An 18,203-nucleotide genomic window follows, 5' to 3' on the forward strand; every position below is an offset into this window, starting at 1 on the left:
CCTTAAGTTATGATCTAGTTCTGTTTGTGAATCTGTTTGTTGCTCTAAGTTATGATTCTAGTTCTGTTTGTGAATCTGTTTGTTGCCTTTAAATTAAGATTCTAGTTCTGTTTGTGAATCTGTTTGTTGCTGAAAGTTATGATTCTAGTTCTGTTTGTGAATCTGTTTGTTGCCTTTAAATTAAGATTCTAGTTCTGTTTGTGAATCTGTTTTTTGCTTTAAGTTATGATTCTAGTTCTGTTTTTGAATCTGTTTGTTGCCCTTAGGTTATGATTCTAGTTCTGTTTGTGAATCTGTTTGTTGCTCTAAGTTATGATTCTAGTTCTGTTTTTGAATCTGTTTGTTGCTGAAAGTTATGATTCTAGTTCTGTTTTTGAATCTGTTTGTTGCCCTTAAGTTATGATTCTAGTTCTATTTTTGAATCTGTTTGTTGCCCTAAGTTATGATTCTAGTTCTGTTTGTGAATCTGTTTGTTGCCCTTAAGTTATGATTCTAGTTCTGTTTGTGAATCTGTTTGTTGCTGTAAGTTATGATTCTAGTTCTATTCACGAAAAATACGATAATGAAGGATTTAGTCAAACCAACGACATAACTCGAAAATCCCATTGATTATTTATTAATCTCTTGATACATAACAAAAAAAAACATATTTGTTCCCATTGAAAACCGAAAGATGCACATTTCACAGTAATCCTCCTCAGCAATTTAAGTTAACCACCAATGAATGTCGAACAGAATGAAGGAAATAAGAGGAATACACAACAGCCCAATCCCTTAAACGATCATTTATGACGGTGCAGTCTTCGGCGTACTCCTCAAGCCGTCGGCGGCCTGATCATCATCACCAGGTGAGACAGGTAAGTGTAATACCCCTGCCACTTGCGCCATTCCAAGAAGTGGTCCGCCTTGGTGTTGGGGGGCAGGTCGGAGGGAACGTAGATCCCTGTGGGGTTGCTGAAGTAGCAGTAGTTGTACCACCAGCCGCCGCCTCCCGACCATTCGGCGCAGCTTCCCCCTGGTGGATTAGGGAAAATGGGAGATTTCGTTACGATTATGCTTGGAACAATAAAGGAACATGCGCATATCTGGGGTCCAAACACACACACATACACACACACACACACACATATATATATATATAATATATCGATTTACTCCACAATGAAAAAGAAGGTGAAATCAGAGGAAAAAAGAAATAGAGTTCTTAATTTGTCCCGACAGTTTCGCCTTCCATCAGGCCTCTTCAGGGAGACTTTATTGGGTAATCGGTTTTCTTAAACTTAGTCAATAAAGTTCCCCGGAAGAGGTCTGATGAGAGGCGAAGCTGTCGGGACAAATTAAGAACTCTATCTCTTTTTTTCCTCTGGTTTCTCCTTCGTTTTCATTGTGCAGTACATCGAGATATTTTATCTTCGTGATTGAGAAGAATACAACTATATATAAATTATATATATATATATATATATATATATATATATATATATATATATATATATATATATATATAAGAATCTAACAAAGGAGCGTTTTAAAAGATCATTATCTTAAATGATATCTTACCATGATTTTATCTTTGCAATTGTGAATAAAAAAGTGTGAGGAAATGAGGATAAAGATTTTTACAAAATTCATCTAAAATTCAAATTTCGTAAAACATTAAAAAAATTAAACCCACGTCAAAAACGTGTATCTTAACTTGATCTAATTTATTCAGTTGTTTACTTATGTTCAGTGATCTCACCTGATGCCCCGTCGTTGTCCTCATCGTAAGTACTGAAGTCCATGCCATTGTGGTACTCCATGGCATCGCCTCCAGTGCTGGAATCGTTGTACCCGCCCACTTGCAGTTCATACCCTCGAGACCCATAGCGTTGAGGTCCAACACTGAAAGATTTTTGACGATTAATCTGGTATTCATTGATAGAAAACTGAAACTTCTAAAAATCTCCCCTTTTTCACTTCAATTAAAGTTTTCCTTATAGGTTCTCAATGAAAACTGTCTCACACACATTTATATATATAATTTATATATATATATATATATATATATATATATATATATATATATATATATATATATATATATATATATATATATATATATATATATATATATATATATATTACCATACGTTTTTTTATTCAAAGGTAAGACTGTAGGAATAATCTTGCTATCATTTCATGGTTTCGGATTATATTTCTTGCATATTGCCGTTAGAATGAAATTTGAATTTATTTAGTATGAAGCCAACGACTGCTGAAAAAATACTATGCGCACCTCAATATAAGTACGGAAGAACTGAACTGACGGCATCATATTCCATCGCTTTCACTAATTTTATTCTCATCGTATTATGGTATGTTTATACTGAAACAGTGAAAATTGTGATGTAGTATTGTCTTCAAGAAACGAAACAGACTATAAGATAGAATTTAAGCAGTTCCTGTAGCAGGGTCATAAATTTATTAGAACGAAAAGGGAGCTATTAACACTACTACTGCCAGTTGCTAAATACACCAAATCCAGCAATAGTTCTTGATATTTCCGCTTCATGTTTACTTGCGCTACCATCGGCCTGGTTCGATCAAGGGCTGTCTAAGGTATTGTGTTGAATAGTTGTGAATTTTTTAGTTGCTGTGTCGTCTGTTACGAGAGATTTGGGCTCAGACCCAGTAACTAGGTCGTTCTTGACACCGCAAAATTATCTGGTCTTTTAAAAGTTGCATTGATTACGATGATGAATCTACAGCGGCTTCGTGCAGTGACAAATTTCAAAAGTCCAAACTTCAGTCATATCACTGGTAACGTACAACTGGCTTACATTTTCGCTCTTTAGACCCTGAAACATTTGTAGTATAATTGAAACGCGTAGTTGTTTTTGGGATACGTAATAGTGCCAGTTATTAGGGTACCATAAAACAATCTTATAACCACGAATGTAAGTAATGCGATATGACTAGCTTTAATTAAAGGACAGGTGGCAAATTCTGTGCATGATAAGATCACACCTTGAAAGTTTGGTATTATGTAACAAATCGATTAGTAATAAGTTAAGGTAATTGCTTTGGAAGGCTTGCCTGTTCGTAGAATCTGCAATAGGATATAAAATTATTATCACTACTATTGGGGTGCCTAACTTGCTTAATTGTAACTTTACGAAGGATTTTGTAAACGATTGTTTATGGAGGTCATTTATAGGGCTTTATTTCTTTTATATTCGCTTGTATAAATTGCGTATCTTGTAAGATATGAATTCCTTTATATTTTGCCGCAGTTATAGACATAGCATTGTTTAAAAGTGGTATTTTGTATGATATACAGTATACATTAATTCAAAGGTCAAGGTTCTGACCTTGACTTTTAAGTATAATTTGCTGAGGTGTGACTGTCAATTTTTCCTTGAGTGGGAATCTGACATCCCAACTCTTGTTTACTTCGGAAGATAAAAAATTTTAGTAACCACAAAATAGATAGAACTTGTGTTTTTGAAAGAATTTTTATGGAGTGGGAAATGTCAGTAATCCAGACGCTGACCGGGTTATTGGGGATGACGGTAGGAAGAAAGAAGGTATCGCAGAACGTGTGAAGCGAGGAGGGTAGCAAGATATTTGTAAAAGTTTGGAAGAGCGAGTGTTTATGAAAGCAAAATTTAGAATCATGAATGGATTTTTGAATCGGACTTCCTCTCAGCAAACATCAGATAAAAGTGTTGGAGATGAGACATTGTAACTTGCAGAATGAGAAGGGTAGAAATTCGTTGATTGGGGGTTATCAAGCATAGTGTAAGCGTTGAAAGGTGATCAATGTCAAGATCTATTCTAGCAGGTAATTTAACACAGTTCGGGACGATTAAGCGGTATTATTTTCGGCCGTGAACCTGTTAAGCCGTCACAACTTGGCCATATGAAGTTTAGGCCGTAAGACATGGCGGAAGCTTCTTGGGACGCCGTGTTTATTACTAGCCCCTCGGGGATCAAAGTATTATATACAACCATTTCGACCGTTTTCCAGTTTGGAGTTACAGCCTAAATGACCCATTTAGCGTAGGTGAAAGGATGGATCAGTGAGCTTTTAAACGTTTTGGTCACTTTGAGAGAATAGTGAGCGGTAGGATGCAGAAAGTGTGCAAGTAAATCGGAGTTTTCCGAGAAAGGAGGAGGATGAAATTTGGTTAAGTGTTGGTTAGCTGGTGTGACAGAACTGGTGTAACGGAAGGCAGATGAAGGTGGGTGGAACACTGTAAGGGGATTTTGGGAATTTCCCGTAAAGTTAATTATTAAACAAAAGGAATCCCAAAAAATTTTGACGACGAAGTAATGAGCTTTAAATGAACTTGATTGTAGTATATATATATATATATATAAATGAAATAGATTGTAATATAATATATATACCTATATATATTATATATACATGTATAGATATATACACAACAAATAAGATTTTGTTGGCGTCGATGAGCTTTGTTGTTGTGACGCTGATACATGATATAAATAAGTCAATGTGGCAATTACTTTTAGAACCAATAAATATGGGACGAATATCGGCGGACATCAGCATGGAACAAGATTAGTAAATAACGAGGTTAAGCTAGGTCGGGCTCGGCATGAGTCAAGCAAAGGCCGAGACAAATATGGAACGAAATTAGCGTCCAGCAAAGTCCAGACACGCCGGAAACAGTGTGGAACAAGGTCGAAGTCGACCTTAACGTATTTTCTCTGTGATTGTCAGTCAGAAACTACTTGAGTGAACTGAATGATAATGAACGAGACAGATAAACAAAGGCGGCTGTTACGCTACCGGGTGATAACTGGAGCTCAGAAGCTCTCGTTGTTTACCTTACCTGAAGTAATCGTAGAGTGATGTAGCCTCTTCGTCGTCCCACCTCATATCGACCCTGAGGTTGTAAGCTTCTTTCTTTGTCAGCTGGTGCATGATTTCTAGGCCTGCGAACAAAACAAAAGATTTTCTTCAATTATATATATATATATATATATATATATATATATATATATATATATATATATATATATATATATATATATATATATATATACACACACACACACACATATATATATATATATATATATATATATATATATATATATATATATATATATATATATATATATGTGTGTGTGTGTGTGTGTGTGTGTGTGTGTGAGTCTGTGTGTGCCTTAGTTTTAGTGTGTCCGCATCGACGACCCTGACAGTTGCCGGGTCAGATAACGCCTAATAATTTAATTCAGTTATGAGTGCGCAAAGTGTCTATGTATGTATATGTGTTTATATACATATACGTGCGCTTGTGTGTATAATATATATATATATATATATATATATATATATATATATATATATATATATATACAAGCGCACATATATGTATATATACACATACATACATAGACATATATATATATATATATATATATATATATATATATATATATTATATATATGCAGTATATATATCATGAACGCATGCGCCTACACGTACATTATACAGTATATACACACACACAGACATATATATATATATACATACATTATATATATATATATATAATATTATATATATATATATATATATATATATATATATATATATATATGCTTGTAAGTTTTTACGTAGGCGAAGTATATTCCAGGTCTTTCAGTCTGTTTCAAATACTTTTTCTTCGATAGTTTTAATACACAAAGTGTAAAACAAAATACAGTCTCTCGTCCATTTCTCGCTTCCGCTGAAACATAAATGCATTTGCAAGACTTACCAACCCAATGCTCCTTCTCGGAGTCACCGAATCCTGCGACGTATGTTCCCCAATCTTGCCTGAAGTCTAGCTGGACCTCCTGAGGCTGGCGTCTCAGCAACACGGTCCAACCACCTCCGTCGGTTTCCTGGTCGCACCACACGTTCTAAGATTCGGAAGTCGGGAAAGAATGAGTCCTTTTATTTTCTTTAGATATGTGCGCTATAAAAACTTGAGATGAAGTAATTACTACATTAAACCCTGTGTTTTAATATACGGTGGCTCTAGAGAATAATATGACAATCGTTGCTGGTCACATTCATACTTAAGCTGTGCCGGAAACCTCCGCAACATTAGCCGGCTCATAGACCTAAGCAGATTAGTCAGCAGCAGCGCATCAAACCCCCTATCATACAATGCATCTTTCATCTGTATCTTTAATCCCAGTTCATCTATACAAAGTTAGAAATTTATAAGTTCCTTTCCACCTACTCCTTATCATGCATGAATTATAGACTTACCTAACCCATCGTCCTTGGAGACTGTAACGCCACTATGGACGGGGTTTCTCTGTGGATCCTATCGTATATTACAGTCAGTTTTGACTGTATTAATGAATACACACACACACACACACACACACACACACACACACACACACATATATATATATATATATATATGTGTGTGTGTATGTGTATGTGTGTGTATATATATATATATATATATATATGTGTGTGTGTGTGTGTGTGTGTGTGTGTGTGTGTGTGTTAGAGAGAGAGAGAGAGAGTTTGCGTATTACACCAAAGCATATTGTAACACATTTCCATTCTTTCACCTAGGCTAACCTTTTTACCAAACGGTTTTTCCACATTTCCCATCCTTTGAAGTGTTCTTACGCCACAGATATTACGCAAACAGTTCACCTCAGCAGATTCAGAATTGTGTCCTCATTCTCATTCAACATCCATGGCGTGTATCAACGTCTTTATTTCTGTCAGTATAACAACGACAGTCTACGGGTAAGTAACACCATTTCTAGACGAGCGCAAGCCGCTCCCAGTACTTGCTCCGATATAAAATATGCGGAATGAAGATACCTGGGTTCGAGTATTGAAGCAATATGCAACGTTACATGGGTCGGTAATTGTTGTCAATTTTTGCGGTGTCGACATCTTATAATATATATATATATATATATATATATATATATATATATATATATATATATATATATATGTGTGTGTGTGTGTGTGTGTACTGTATATATATATATATATATTTCTATATATATCCGATATAAAATATGCGGAATGAAGATACCTGTGTATTGAAGCAATATGTTACATGGGTCGGTAATTGTCAATTTTTTGCGGTGTCGACATAATCTTATATATATATATATATATATATATATATATATATATATATATATATATATATATATATATATATATATATATATATATATATACTGTATATATATATATATATATATATATATATATATATATATATATATATATATATATATATATATATATATATATATATGTGAATATTACATATATGTATATATGTATATATATATATATATATACGTATGAGTATATATTCACAAATATTAAGCCATAAATATCGCTTAATATCAAATTCACTATACCTCGGGAATAACTGACGACTAAGAGAAATTATATTTGATAAATGCTTATCGGTGTAAGTTATTCTCCAGGTATATATATATATATATATATGTATATATATATTTATATATATATATATATATATATATATATATATATATATATATATATATATATATATCTATTAGTGTGTGTGCGTATGTTTGTGTGTGTGAAAATCACAATTTGTTAATAAATTTAGATCTAAAGGTTATGTCGATATGAGGATAAAAGCTCTTTAGAAGAATATCAAAGGGAAATCGAGATGGTCTGGACATGTTCGTCGAACCCCTCTAGCGAGAATAGGTGTCAGTGTCAGATTACTTGGAAGACACAGACCTACTTGGATGAGAATTATGAGGCTGGAAGATGGGGATGTGTGGAAATTTTTTGGAAGGGGAATGCTAGACAGACATTAGCAGGGGAATTTTACAGAGTCCCTCTGCATCACGTGGCGTTAGGGGCGATGATATATATATATATATATATATATATATATATATATATATATATATATATATATATATATATATATATATATATAAATATAAAGTAACCCCAATGGAACGCATTTATATTGGCGTATCTTGAACCTCTCTCATAAACGCGCGCAACAGTTACGAATTAATTCCCACTGATATTCTTCTCACCTTTGGTTCTGCGTCATTACTTGGTTTAATCAGCGTCACTCCCGACTTCTTCTTGCCCTTACTCTTCGCCTCATAACAGTCCTTTGGTAAATCTTCGACCTGAAACAGAACGAGAAATCCAGAGTTTAAATATTAGGACACTTTTTTTATTGTTTATTCAAGTGGCATATTTTGACACTTTTTTTGTTTTTGTTTATTCAAGTGTCATCCGTTCCTGACCATCGTAAGTTCTAAAAGTTATTCGTATCTAAGATAAACTTAGTCTTCATTTAACGAATGACAGAGTTTTATTAATAAATGATTATGAAATTTAGCCTCCTGTCAGAGTCAAGAAAGACAAGATACTTAGGGCGCCGAAAAAAAATCTTTGTAACACAAACAAGAAAATAGCTGTGTAACGCACTCTGAACTATTAGCGAAATACGGACAGTGTGCATTACACTGAAAGCAATATAGAAACAGTAGAACATTTCCATACTATGTAAAATTAGAAGTGGCTACAAACTCTTGATATTCCCACGAGTAAATGAAAATGAAGGGTAACTTCAAATGATCTGCTTCAATAAAAGGCAATTTTTCTATACTATTCTAACGTTTACAAAAGTTTGCTAGAATTTACTCGTAACAGGCTTCTGTGCCACAGTTGGAATGAGGTCCCTGTCTTACCAGAACTTTAACCCATACCTTTACAGTCGTTGTAGGCACCTGGGTCGTCGTAATTTGTTCCGTGGTCGTAACTACGTCTGTTGTTGTAGTGAGAGGAATGTTATTAGAAGTCCCGACGTCTGTGATGCTCCTGAGCTCGGGAATGTTTAGGGAATTGCTGATGTTGTTCAGGTGGGACTGAATCAGCGCCATTTGTGTCCGCGTCAAGAAGAAGACCTTCTTGAGCATATTCACGCTCTCCTCTGCCCTGACGGTGAACTCCCCCTGCAGGCGAGAGGTCATCCCTTGCGTCGAGTTGTCTACCTGCTCCCGGAGGAGGTCGAGCGAAGTGCGGAATTCGTCGCGAAGTTTGCTCACCTCCTCGTTCATGGCCTTCGTCAGATCGGCGCCCAAGCGACGCAGTTCGGCCATGGCAAGGTTATGGCGAATCATGGCCTCTGGGGTACTGGGCGCACTGGCGCCGCTGGAGCTGGCACCGCCTCCCGAGAGTGACCTACCCGGAGGAGGTTCGATGGGGGCGTCCCTTTCCATCCTGTCGAGTTTGTTGTCCATGTAATGTTTCAGGGACTCGAACTGACGGTTGATGTCGTTCCTGATGCCGCTCAGCTCATTTCGAAGGTTGTCACTGAGGGCGGGGACGTGGCGGTCGAATTCACTGGCCACGGCCTCTCCTATGTAGTAGGAGGGGTCGGGGGTTCTGGCATAAGTTTCGTATGTGATGTCGGGAAGTCTCTGGGCGACGATGCCTGGAATGATAACATGGAAGAGGACAAGCGTAAGGTGCATCCCTCTGGACTCCATCGCGTCTGGGAGGACACTGAGAGACTAGTATTGGTATCTCTCTCGCTGGCCCGGCCCCCGAGACCTCGTCGTATGCTCGGCCTTGACAAGGCAGGTTCATCTTATGCCACCGAATTTAGAAGTCTGTTCCCCATGTAATGCGCTTGAGTTTTTTCTTTTGGCTTTTTTGCAATATTCGTGAAAGCTAAATATTTTTTTTATAAAATCTTACATAAATTGAAGAACACTTTCGCAGATCATTAAAGATTGCCAAACAAAAATAAATTTTCCTGAAGGGCCAAATCCAGTCTTCATGCAAGCTGACAAAAAAAGTAGGATTTTTGTGGCGCATTTTTTTTATTTTTACGGTAAGTTGCCCACATGCATTTTCGTATCAGTTGGGGACTTGTTATATTGTTTCCTATTTACAAGCTAGTATATTTCAATTAACGAGGTTATGATGAAATAGACATAAGAGTAACGATGATGATGATGATGACAATGACGACATTTTTGCGAAAATAAACTGGATTTACCTAAACTCCCGCTGAAAAAAATTAAATATTATAAGAAATATGTTTGCTGATCGATTTCCGAAATTGGAATTCAATCCAACTTCGCTTAGCTTATGAGAGGAACAACAATGGGAAACAGATCTATCTTTCGGTGGTCTCGGTATGAGCCGCGGCCCATGAAACTTGAACCACGGCTTGGTGGTGGCCTATCCTATTCCTATATCGTTGCCAGAAGCACGATTATGGCTAACTTTAACCCTAAATAAAATCAAAACTACTGAGGTTAGACGGCTGCAATTTGGCATGTTTGATGATTGGAGGGTGGATGATCAACATACCAATTTGCAGCCCTCTAGCCTCAGTAGTTTTTAAGATCTGAGGGCGGACAGAAAAAAGTGGGGACAGAATAAAGTGCGGACGGACCGACAAAGCCGGCACAATAGTTTTCTTTTACAGAAAACTAAAAATCCCGTCGGTGACATCAAACCAGCGTCTAGTAACTGACCTTCTTATGTTGTTACATTAACGAATCTTCCTTGGCATGTGAATTACAATACTGATTGTATTTACGTGGCGTTCAGGACTACGGTTTCATTTTCATTTTCATTTAATGCGAAGTTCAGGATTATCGTTTTCTCGTGGAATTCTACGAGTCTTGTAAACATTATGATTCGTAATGTGCCTACATCATGCTAGTTATTATTATTTATTAACCATACATCCTGCTGATTATTATTGTTATTCATAATAAGTATGCATTCTTATGCAACAAATCTATAGAGAATAAAGGCGAAGGTAGCCGTAAAAATCTGTAGTTAATCATCTTCTCAGCTTAATCCTAAGTTGGGGTTGCTGTTTTTAATGAGCTTTTTTTTTAGGTGTTGCTGACATTCATTGAGCGGCTCATTTCTTAATAGATTTTGGCAGATGTTTTACGGACGGATGGCATTCTTGCTCCAACCCTCCCTATCCGGCCGTGGTGAAAAAAATTATGTAATTAATAATAAGCAATTCATCATTGGAAGATGCACATAATTAAGAAAATAAAGAAGAAAGGGAAAGTTGCAGAGGCTGAGGCACAGCCTGAGGTTCGAGAACATTAATCCAATGGCTCTACGGTCCGCCATGTAGCATGATCACCAAACTGACGTTCCCATGACTAGCAAAGACACGCATCATCCGACCCAGCTAGTACCCGGAACAGGCAACCGCAAACTGATTCCAGACGTCTCCGACCCAGTGGGGAAGAGGGGGCCGTTGTTAGTGCCGTCATTGTACCTCACGCGGTGCTGTGTGGGCGTTGCTTAAGGTTCTTTGCAGTATCCCTCCGGCCCCTAGCTGCAACCCCTTTCATTCCTTTTACTGTACCTCGCTTCATATTCTATTTCTTCCATCTTACTTTCCACCCTCTCCTAACAATTGTTTCTATATTGTTTTCAGTCCTGAATAACCTTATAGGTCCCAGTGCTTGGCCTTCTGCCTAAGTTTTATATTCCAGTTATAGAACTTCATTTCTCGATATAATGTGGTTCGGATTCCACAATAAGCTGTAGGTCCCGTTGCTAGGTAACCAGTTGGTTCTTAGCCACGTGAAATAAGCCTAATCCTTCGGGCCAGCCCTAGGAGAGCTGTTAATCAGCTCAGTGGTCTGGTAAAACTAAGATATACTTAATTTCTACAATTCCAATTGCTAATTCCAGACGTCGCCGACTCACAGGCACTTGCTACCGGCACCGGATTCTGAGACAGACCCACTGATCCTATACTGCCCTAAAATGGAAAACTGCAGTATCTGCAAAATTTTCGAAATTGAGATATGCCACCTATTGGGCTCGTGAAACACTGATACACAAGTTACTGCAGTTTCAGAGCAATTCTTCAATGCTTTCCACGAGTATTTAGGGGTCCCATTTTCAGTATCTGCAAAATCAGTAGTAAGGCAAGGTAGCATGTACCATTTTTCTCAGTTTTGTATTTTTGCAGATACTGCAGTCTTTCGTTTTAAGGGCAGTATAGCAGTGGTAATGGACCACAATGAAGCATTAAAACCATCAGAATGAACGAGTGAGTTAACTGAACTCTACGTTCCTCACTCGACACCTCCCTCCTGCCATGTCGCTACCTTTCCCCGGTTATTAACCCTATCTTTGTCTCGCTTTGTTATGTTACTCCTCTTCTTTTGCTCATTCTTTGTTCTTTGTCCTTCGTTCTTGTTGAGTCCGCAGGAAGCTTGGTGTTGGCATATTTGTGAAATGGTTGTCAGTTGTTCTGTCGGTTTTTAGCATCGGCTTCTGTTATCTGTCGCCATCAGTGAAAGATTCCCTTATTGTCATTTTTTCTTGTTAATTGGGTTTGTATCAGAATTGTTCATTGTATAGATATCTCGGCACATTGATTAGCTCCTGGTTGCAGGCATGTCTAAGTTTTTGTTGAAAATTATTATTATTATTATTATTATTATTATTATTATTATTATTATTATTATTATGAAAGTAAAACTAAGAAACAGCTTTACTGAGGAAATTTGAAAATATTTCTCGAACGCACAAGGAACGGAAAGCCATAACTTCGGCTACGAACACTCATAAATCATCAGTTTCTTTTCGTAATGCGGAACAAAACTCTTCATATTCCGTTAAAAACAAAAGCCACATACTTCACAATACTTAATTTCACCCCCTAATCTATCAGCGCTCAAAATAACTTTGTCCGCCCTTAGCAAAAACTATGTATTTAGAGACATGGGCTTCGAACAATTAAATGATTTTATAACTAATTAACGGAACATTTGTTGTACGAAGGAAAATGCGATATACGTCATTCAGTAGAATGTGGAAGAAAGGTCAGTCATAGAAAATAACTCATTTTGATTTTCTTTCAAGATATTTGTCCCCTGCGGTTTCTGAAAACTTGCGGTTATTACTCCCACACAGCTATGATATTTTTTTCGTAATGAATGTCAGTTGTAGCTTAGATATTATGAGATACACGAGTCGAAATTTTTGGGATTTTTTCTTTCCGTCTATCAGGAAGTGGGTGGAAATTCGGGATTCGGTAAGAAACTTTTAAGAGCCATTGAACGCAAGGAGTAAAGGAGCTTTTGTTGTTATTATTATTATTATTATTATTATTATTATTATTATTATTATTATTATTATTAACATACGACGCGGCTGACCGAGCGTTTTAAATCGACTTCGAGTTCTAGCTGTATTGAGATAAGTATGAAAATGTGTTGCATACTTTTATTTCTTTTTCCATTGTGTACAAAATAATGAAATGAGATTTTCTCGATCTAAAGATTTCCTATTTATTTAGAATGGAATGGAACTTTTTCGTTGGAGATCTAATGATTAGGCCCGAGTTTCTCCGGCCGGCCAATGAAGAATTGGAATTTATTTCTGGTGGTAACACTCATGTGGTGATTCCAAGGTCCCCTTAACCAATTGGTTCTTAGCCCTTCTCAAGAGCTGTTAATCAGCTCAGTGGTCTGGTTAAACTAAAGTATACTAGAATGGAACTTAACACTTAGTGCAAATATATCGACCTCTCAAGACTTTAGCCATCACACACATACACACACACACACATATACATATATATATATATATATATATATATATATATATATATATATATATATATAATTGTACACATATATATAACCCTGTTAACTTCTTCTTTGAATTCTTCGCACTTTTTGGATACGCATGTCTACAAAGCCTTAGATTCAAATGCAATAAAATATGTGTAGTAATTCTAATGTCCGGTAGCAAGATTCAAACCCGCATCTAGAGTATCAGAACGAGGTCACGTTGCAGACCTGACCACGGTTCGAGTCCTGCTACCGGACATTAGAATTGCTTCATATTTCTTGTGTTTGTATTTAAGGCTTTGTAGTGACAAGCGTATCCAGAAAGTGCGAAGAATTCAAGAAGTTAAAAGGGCACTGTATCTATCTGGTAAAATGTGACCAGTAGATTCTATATATATACATTGCATTTGTTAGGATGTATATATATATATTGCATTTGTTAGGATGTTGTTCGTTAATAAGGACATCAGCCTGACTGAACTTTATCCTCTACAAAATATTATTCGAAACTTCGGTTTGTCTTTGCTCTAATTTCTGAATTTTTCTCATTTGCCCATCTTCCATAAGTTTCACGTTAGGTGGTTGAATTTTTCACTCCGTGGGGGGTTAGTGCCGTCAGTGCATCTCACGTGGTACACTGTAGGCATTACTTAAGGTTTTGTTCTTTGAAGTGTCCCTTCGGCTCCTAGCTGCAACCTCTTTCATTCCTTTTACTGTACCTCCGTTCATATCCCCTTTCTTCCATCTGACTTTCCACCCCTCCTGTTACACCTTTCATACCTTCTTACTGTCAATTTCCCTTTCAGCGCTGGATGACCTCATAGGTCCCAGCTCTTGGCCTTTGGCCTAAATTCTATATTCCTCCCTCTCTTGATTTTTTTTTTTTTTTTTTTTTTTTTTTTGTTAGTGCAAGCTGTTCTTCTTGCATACAGTCATCCTCATACTGTTGCATGTATACTTCGTCAAGGTGCCCGGTACCAGAAGCCTTTTGTTCCCTGATATGGCAAAATGTGGAGCAGTATTTTCAGCAGCGTTGTTTGCAAGAGGATATTACGATGATGGTCCGCTGGTATATTGGTTAGTGTCGTGGAATACCACTTAGATGTCGCGAGTTCGCTTCTCCCCCAGGGCAATGAAAAATCACTGGCTCTGAATCATGATCAGTTACTGCTGTTGGAAGCTAGAATTTCAAGTCGATGGCCCCTGTGTACTTGTTCCATGTGACAGGTTTCATCTACTGAAATAATAATAATAATAATAATAATAATAATGTTTTTAACTACCATCTTCTGGTTAATTTTGCTGATGTACCCATGCTGTCAAAAATTACATTTGATAGAGGGAAAGGTCGCGTGGGCAAGTTCCTTGGTAGGTTTTGCCCGTCCCTAAAGCTCGGATCAAGGTGACCTTCATTCCCCATATTTTGGAGAAGACAGGAGGTGATAGCGGCTGCCCTGGGCAGGGCGACTGCAAGTCTAGGAACGTGGGGTTTGTTTCCTGTAGACTGTATACGTCTACAGTCCACAGGCACATACAGTCTACAGGATGCCTTGATATTCATCTTAGCTTGAGTTTATCAATTCATTATCCTTGTCTGAGTTTCCCGTCGCGTTTTAGGGATTTTAACCTGTTCCATAGAAATGTGTAGGTCATAAATAATGTAAGATTAATAATCATTTTTAGTTTCAAAAAATATTAAAGACCCCATTTCTCTTCAGCCTTGAATTATGTGTACCTTTTCTTCGCCTAGACATTTTCTCAGTAACTGATTTCGATTCTAATAAATATGTTCTCTTACTGAATTTATTTGTAGAATATTTTCTTTGTTTCTTTTCTTTCACCCATTTTATTAAAAGATACATTTTTTAACTCTCCCATTTTCAGTTTACAATTAGAATACAGTATATTAGATAGTAACTACTTGGGTTGTGAATTTCATTATCACTAAGTATATTCCAGATTTGAATTATCGAAATACTTTTGATTATGTAACAATTATAAGCAGTCTGACTGAATTTATATCAAATGTAATTCAGCATGCATGAGATTTCCTTGTCTTGTTCTCATTTTTCGCTCTGGAAGACCTGCGTATGTTTCAGCAAACGCTGGTTTTGTGCTTTCAGTTTTTAAATTTATGTATATTCATGTGTTAAAGCTTGATGTGGACACACAGTAAACAGTTCCGCGCAATTAAACGCTTTCACGGTTTGCAACGCCCTGTAGTTACGATTAGCCAGCTCGTAAACAGAACACTATGTGATGGGTTTTGTGATGGTTAAAATATATAATGTTTTGGGGATACGAGTATATTTATAATTATAAAAGCATTAGGTTTTGGGTTTTAGTTATCTGTAAAAGAAAACTACTGCCCCGGCTTTGTCTGTCCGTCCGCACTTTATTCTGTCCGCACTTTTTTTGTTCGCACTTTTTTCTGTCAGCACATTTTCTGTCCGCCCTCAGATCTTAAAAGCTACTGAGGCTAGATGGGTGCAAATTGGTATGTTGATCATCCACCCTCCAATCATCAAATATACCAAATTGCAGCCCTCTAGCCTCAGTAGTTTTTATTTTATTAAGGTTAAAGTTAGCCATAATCGTGCTTCTGGCAACGATATAGGATACCGGACCATGGTAAAAGTTTCATGGGCCGCGGCTCATACAGCATTATATCAAGACCACCGAAAGATAGATCTATTTTGGTGGCCTTGATTATAACGGAAAACTCGATTGCGCCGAAGAAACTTAGGCTCATTTTATACTTGTTTATATTGTTATAAATACACACACACATACACAGTATATACAGTATATATATATATATATATATATATATATATATATATATATATATATATATATATATATATATATATATATATATATATATATATATATATATATATATATATATATATATATATATATATATATATATATATATATAGAGAGAGAGAGAGAGAGAGAGAGAGAGAGAGATCTTCTAACCAAGCTTTTTGTGGTTGTTACAGAGCGAAAAAGCCCTGTGCAATCTTATAAAGATGTAACATTCGCTGAAAGTTTATTCAGTGAATAAAATTTCATTTTTATTGAGGCTGGCTCGTCGTTGGTCGTTTAATGATGCAACTGACATGACCATCAAGCACGTCAGGAGGCGGGAAATACTAGCTTAGGGGATGGGACCAGCTCTCTCTCTCTCTCTCTCTCTCTCTCTCTCTCTCTCTCTCTCTCTCTCTCTCTCTCTCTCTTTCAAGCGATTAGTCTCTATAAGTGCTTACTTTATAAAGGATGAGACTCTCTCTCTCTCTCTCTCTCTCTCTCTCTCTCTCTCCCAAGTAGTTAGTATCTCTATATAAGTGCTTGCTTTGTAAAGGATGGAACTCTCTCTCTCTCTCTCTCTCTCTCTCTCTCTCTCTCTCTCTCTCTCTCTCTCTCTCTCTCTCTCTCTCTCTCTCTCTCTCTCTCTCTCAGGTACTTAGTCAATATATATAAGGGCCTTCTTTGTAGAGAATGGGACTCTCTCTCTCTCTCTCTCTCTCTCTCTCTCTCTCTCTCTCTCTCTCTCTCTCTCTCTCTCTCAAGTAGTTAGTCTCTATATATAACATTGCTTACTTTGTAAAGGATGGGACTCTCTCTCTCTCTCTCTCTCTCTCTCTCTCTCTCTCTCTCTCTCTCTCTCTCTCTCTCTCCAGACAGTATGCTCGTGTAATCGTCATTTGATAAAGCTATAATAAAGAAAACAACAGAGTAATTGCAATTCATTTTACTTAATGATCGGTTAATCGTCATTTTAAGCTATAATAAAGAAAGCTCAAGATAAATTCATTTGTTGTAAGTTAAGGTTAGCTCAAGATAAAACTTTGTTGTCCTTGTTCTGCACCTTTTAATAACGTCGTTTGTGATTGTTTTTGTAGCACTTGATTAGCGAAATTGAATATTTGCTTTGCTCGCTTCAGAATAACTTGCTCTGGCGGAATACTTTAAATATCCGTACGTAGCATTTTCGTGGTAATGTGATCGAGACGCGTATGTTACACGATTCGGGAAATCCGGAGGAGGCGAGCGAATTCCACATTCTGGAACTTGATAGTGAGAGGGAGTTGAATCAGTTTTTAAATATATTTTCTTTGGTTGCTTCCAATCTGTCATATGAAGAAATGCAAGTACGGGATTAGATTGTTTACGAGGGAAGACTAGACTCCATAAAGCATCCATGGTAGAGGTGGGTTGATATTGATTCTAATTACAAATACCTGAGTTCGACAGTGATTTGTAGGTGGGAGTGGGTATCAACTTATAACGCCCTTGATGGCCATGTGGTTTAAGGCGTCACTGCAGTCCTGAGTTCTTGTTCTTCCGTAGTTCGAGCCCACTAGAGGACGAACTTATCAACTAAAAAATTCCCCTTCGGGTAACATATATGAAAATATATTATTTCCGAGGCATAGCGAATTGGATATTAAGGGATCGGCCGGTTTCCGACTTTTTAACGACAGGTTGTTGATATATAGGGGTTTGTTAAAGGATATTGTGTGGAACTTCTGGGAAAAAATTTTGTTCA

General features: G+C 36.9%; 1 protein-coding gene across 1 annotated transcript; it reads right to left on the bottom strand.

Annotated features, from left to right (window-relative positions):
* Positions 1 to 589: 589 nt before the first annotated feature.
* Positions 590 to 9,659, bottom strand: LOC136826942 (angiopoietin-4-like). The gene is made up of 6 exons (XM_067084533.1): positions 8,774 to 9,659; positions 8,090 to 8,188; positions 5,779 to 5,923; positions 4,845 to 4,947; positions 1,742 to 1,884; positions 590 to 1,015 (listed from the first exon to the last, which is right to left on the bottom strand). The coding sequence occupies exons 1-6, from the start codon at positions 9,554 to 9,556 to the stop codon at positions 816 to 818; spliced, it is 1,473 nt and encodes a 490-aa protein (XP_066940634.1). The 5' UTR covers positions 9,557 to 9,659; the 3' UTR covers positions 590 to 815.
* Positions 9,660 to 18,203: the final 8,544 nt, after the last annotated feature.

Source organism: Macrobrachium rosenbergii, chromosome 41, assembly GCF_040412425.1.
Source record: "Macrobrachium rosenbergii isolate ZJJX-2024 chromosome 41, ASM4041242v1, whole genome shotgun sequence".
NCBI lineage: Eukaryota > Metazoa > Arthropoda > Malacostraca > Decapoda > Palaemonidae > Macrobrachium > Macrobrachium rosenbergii.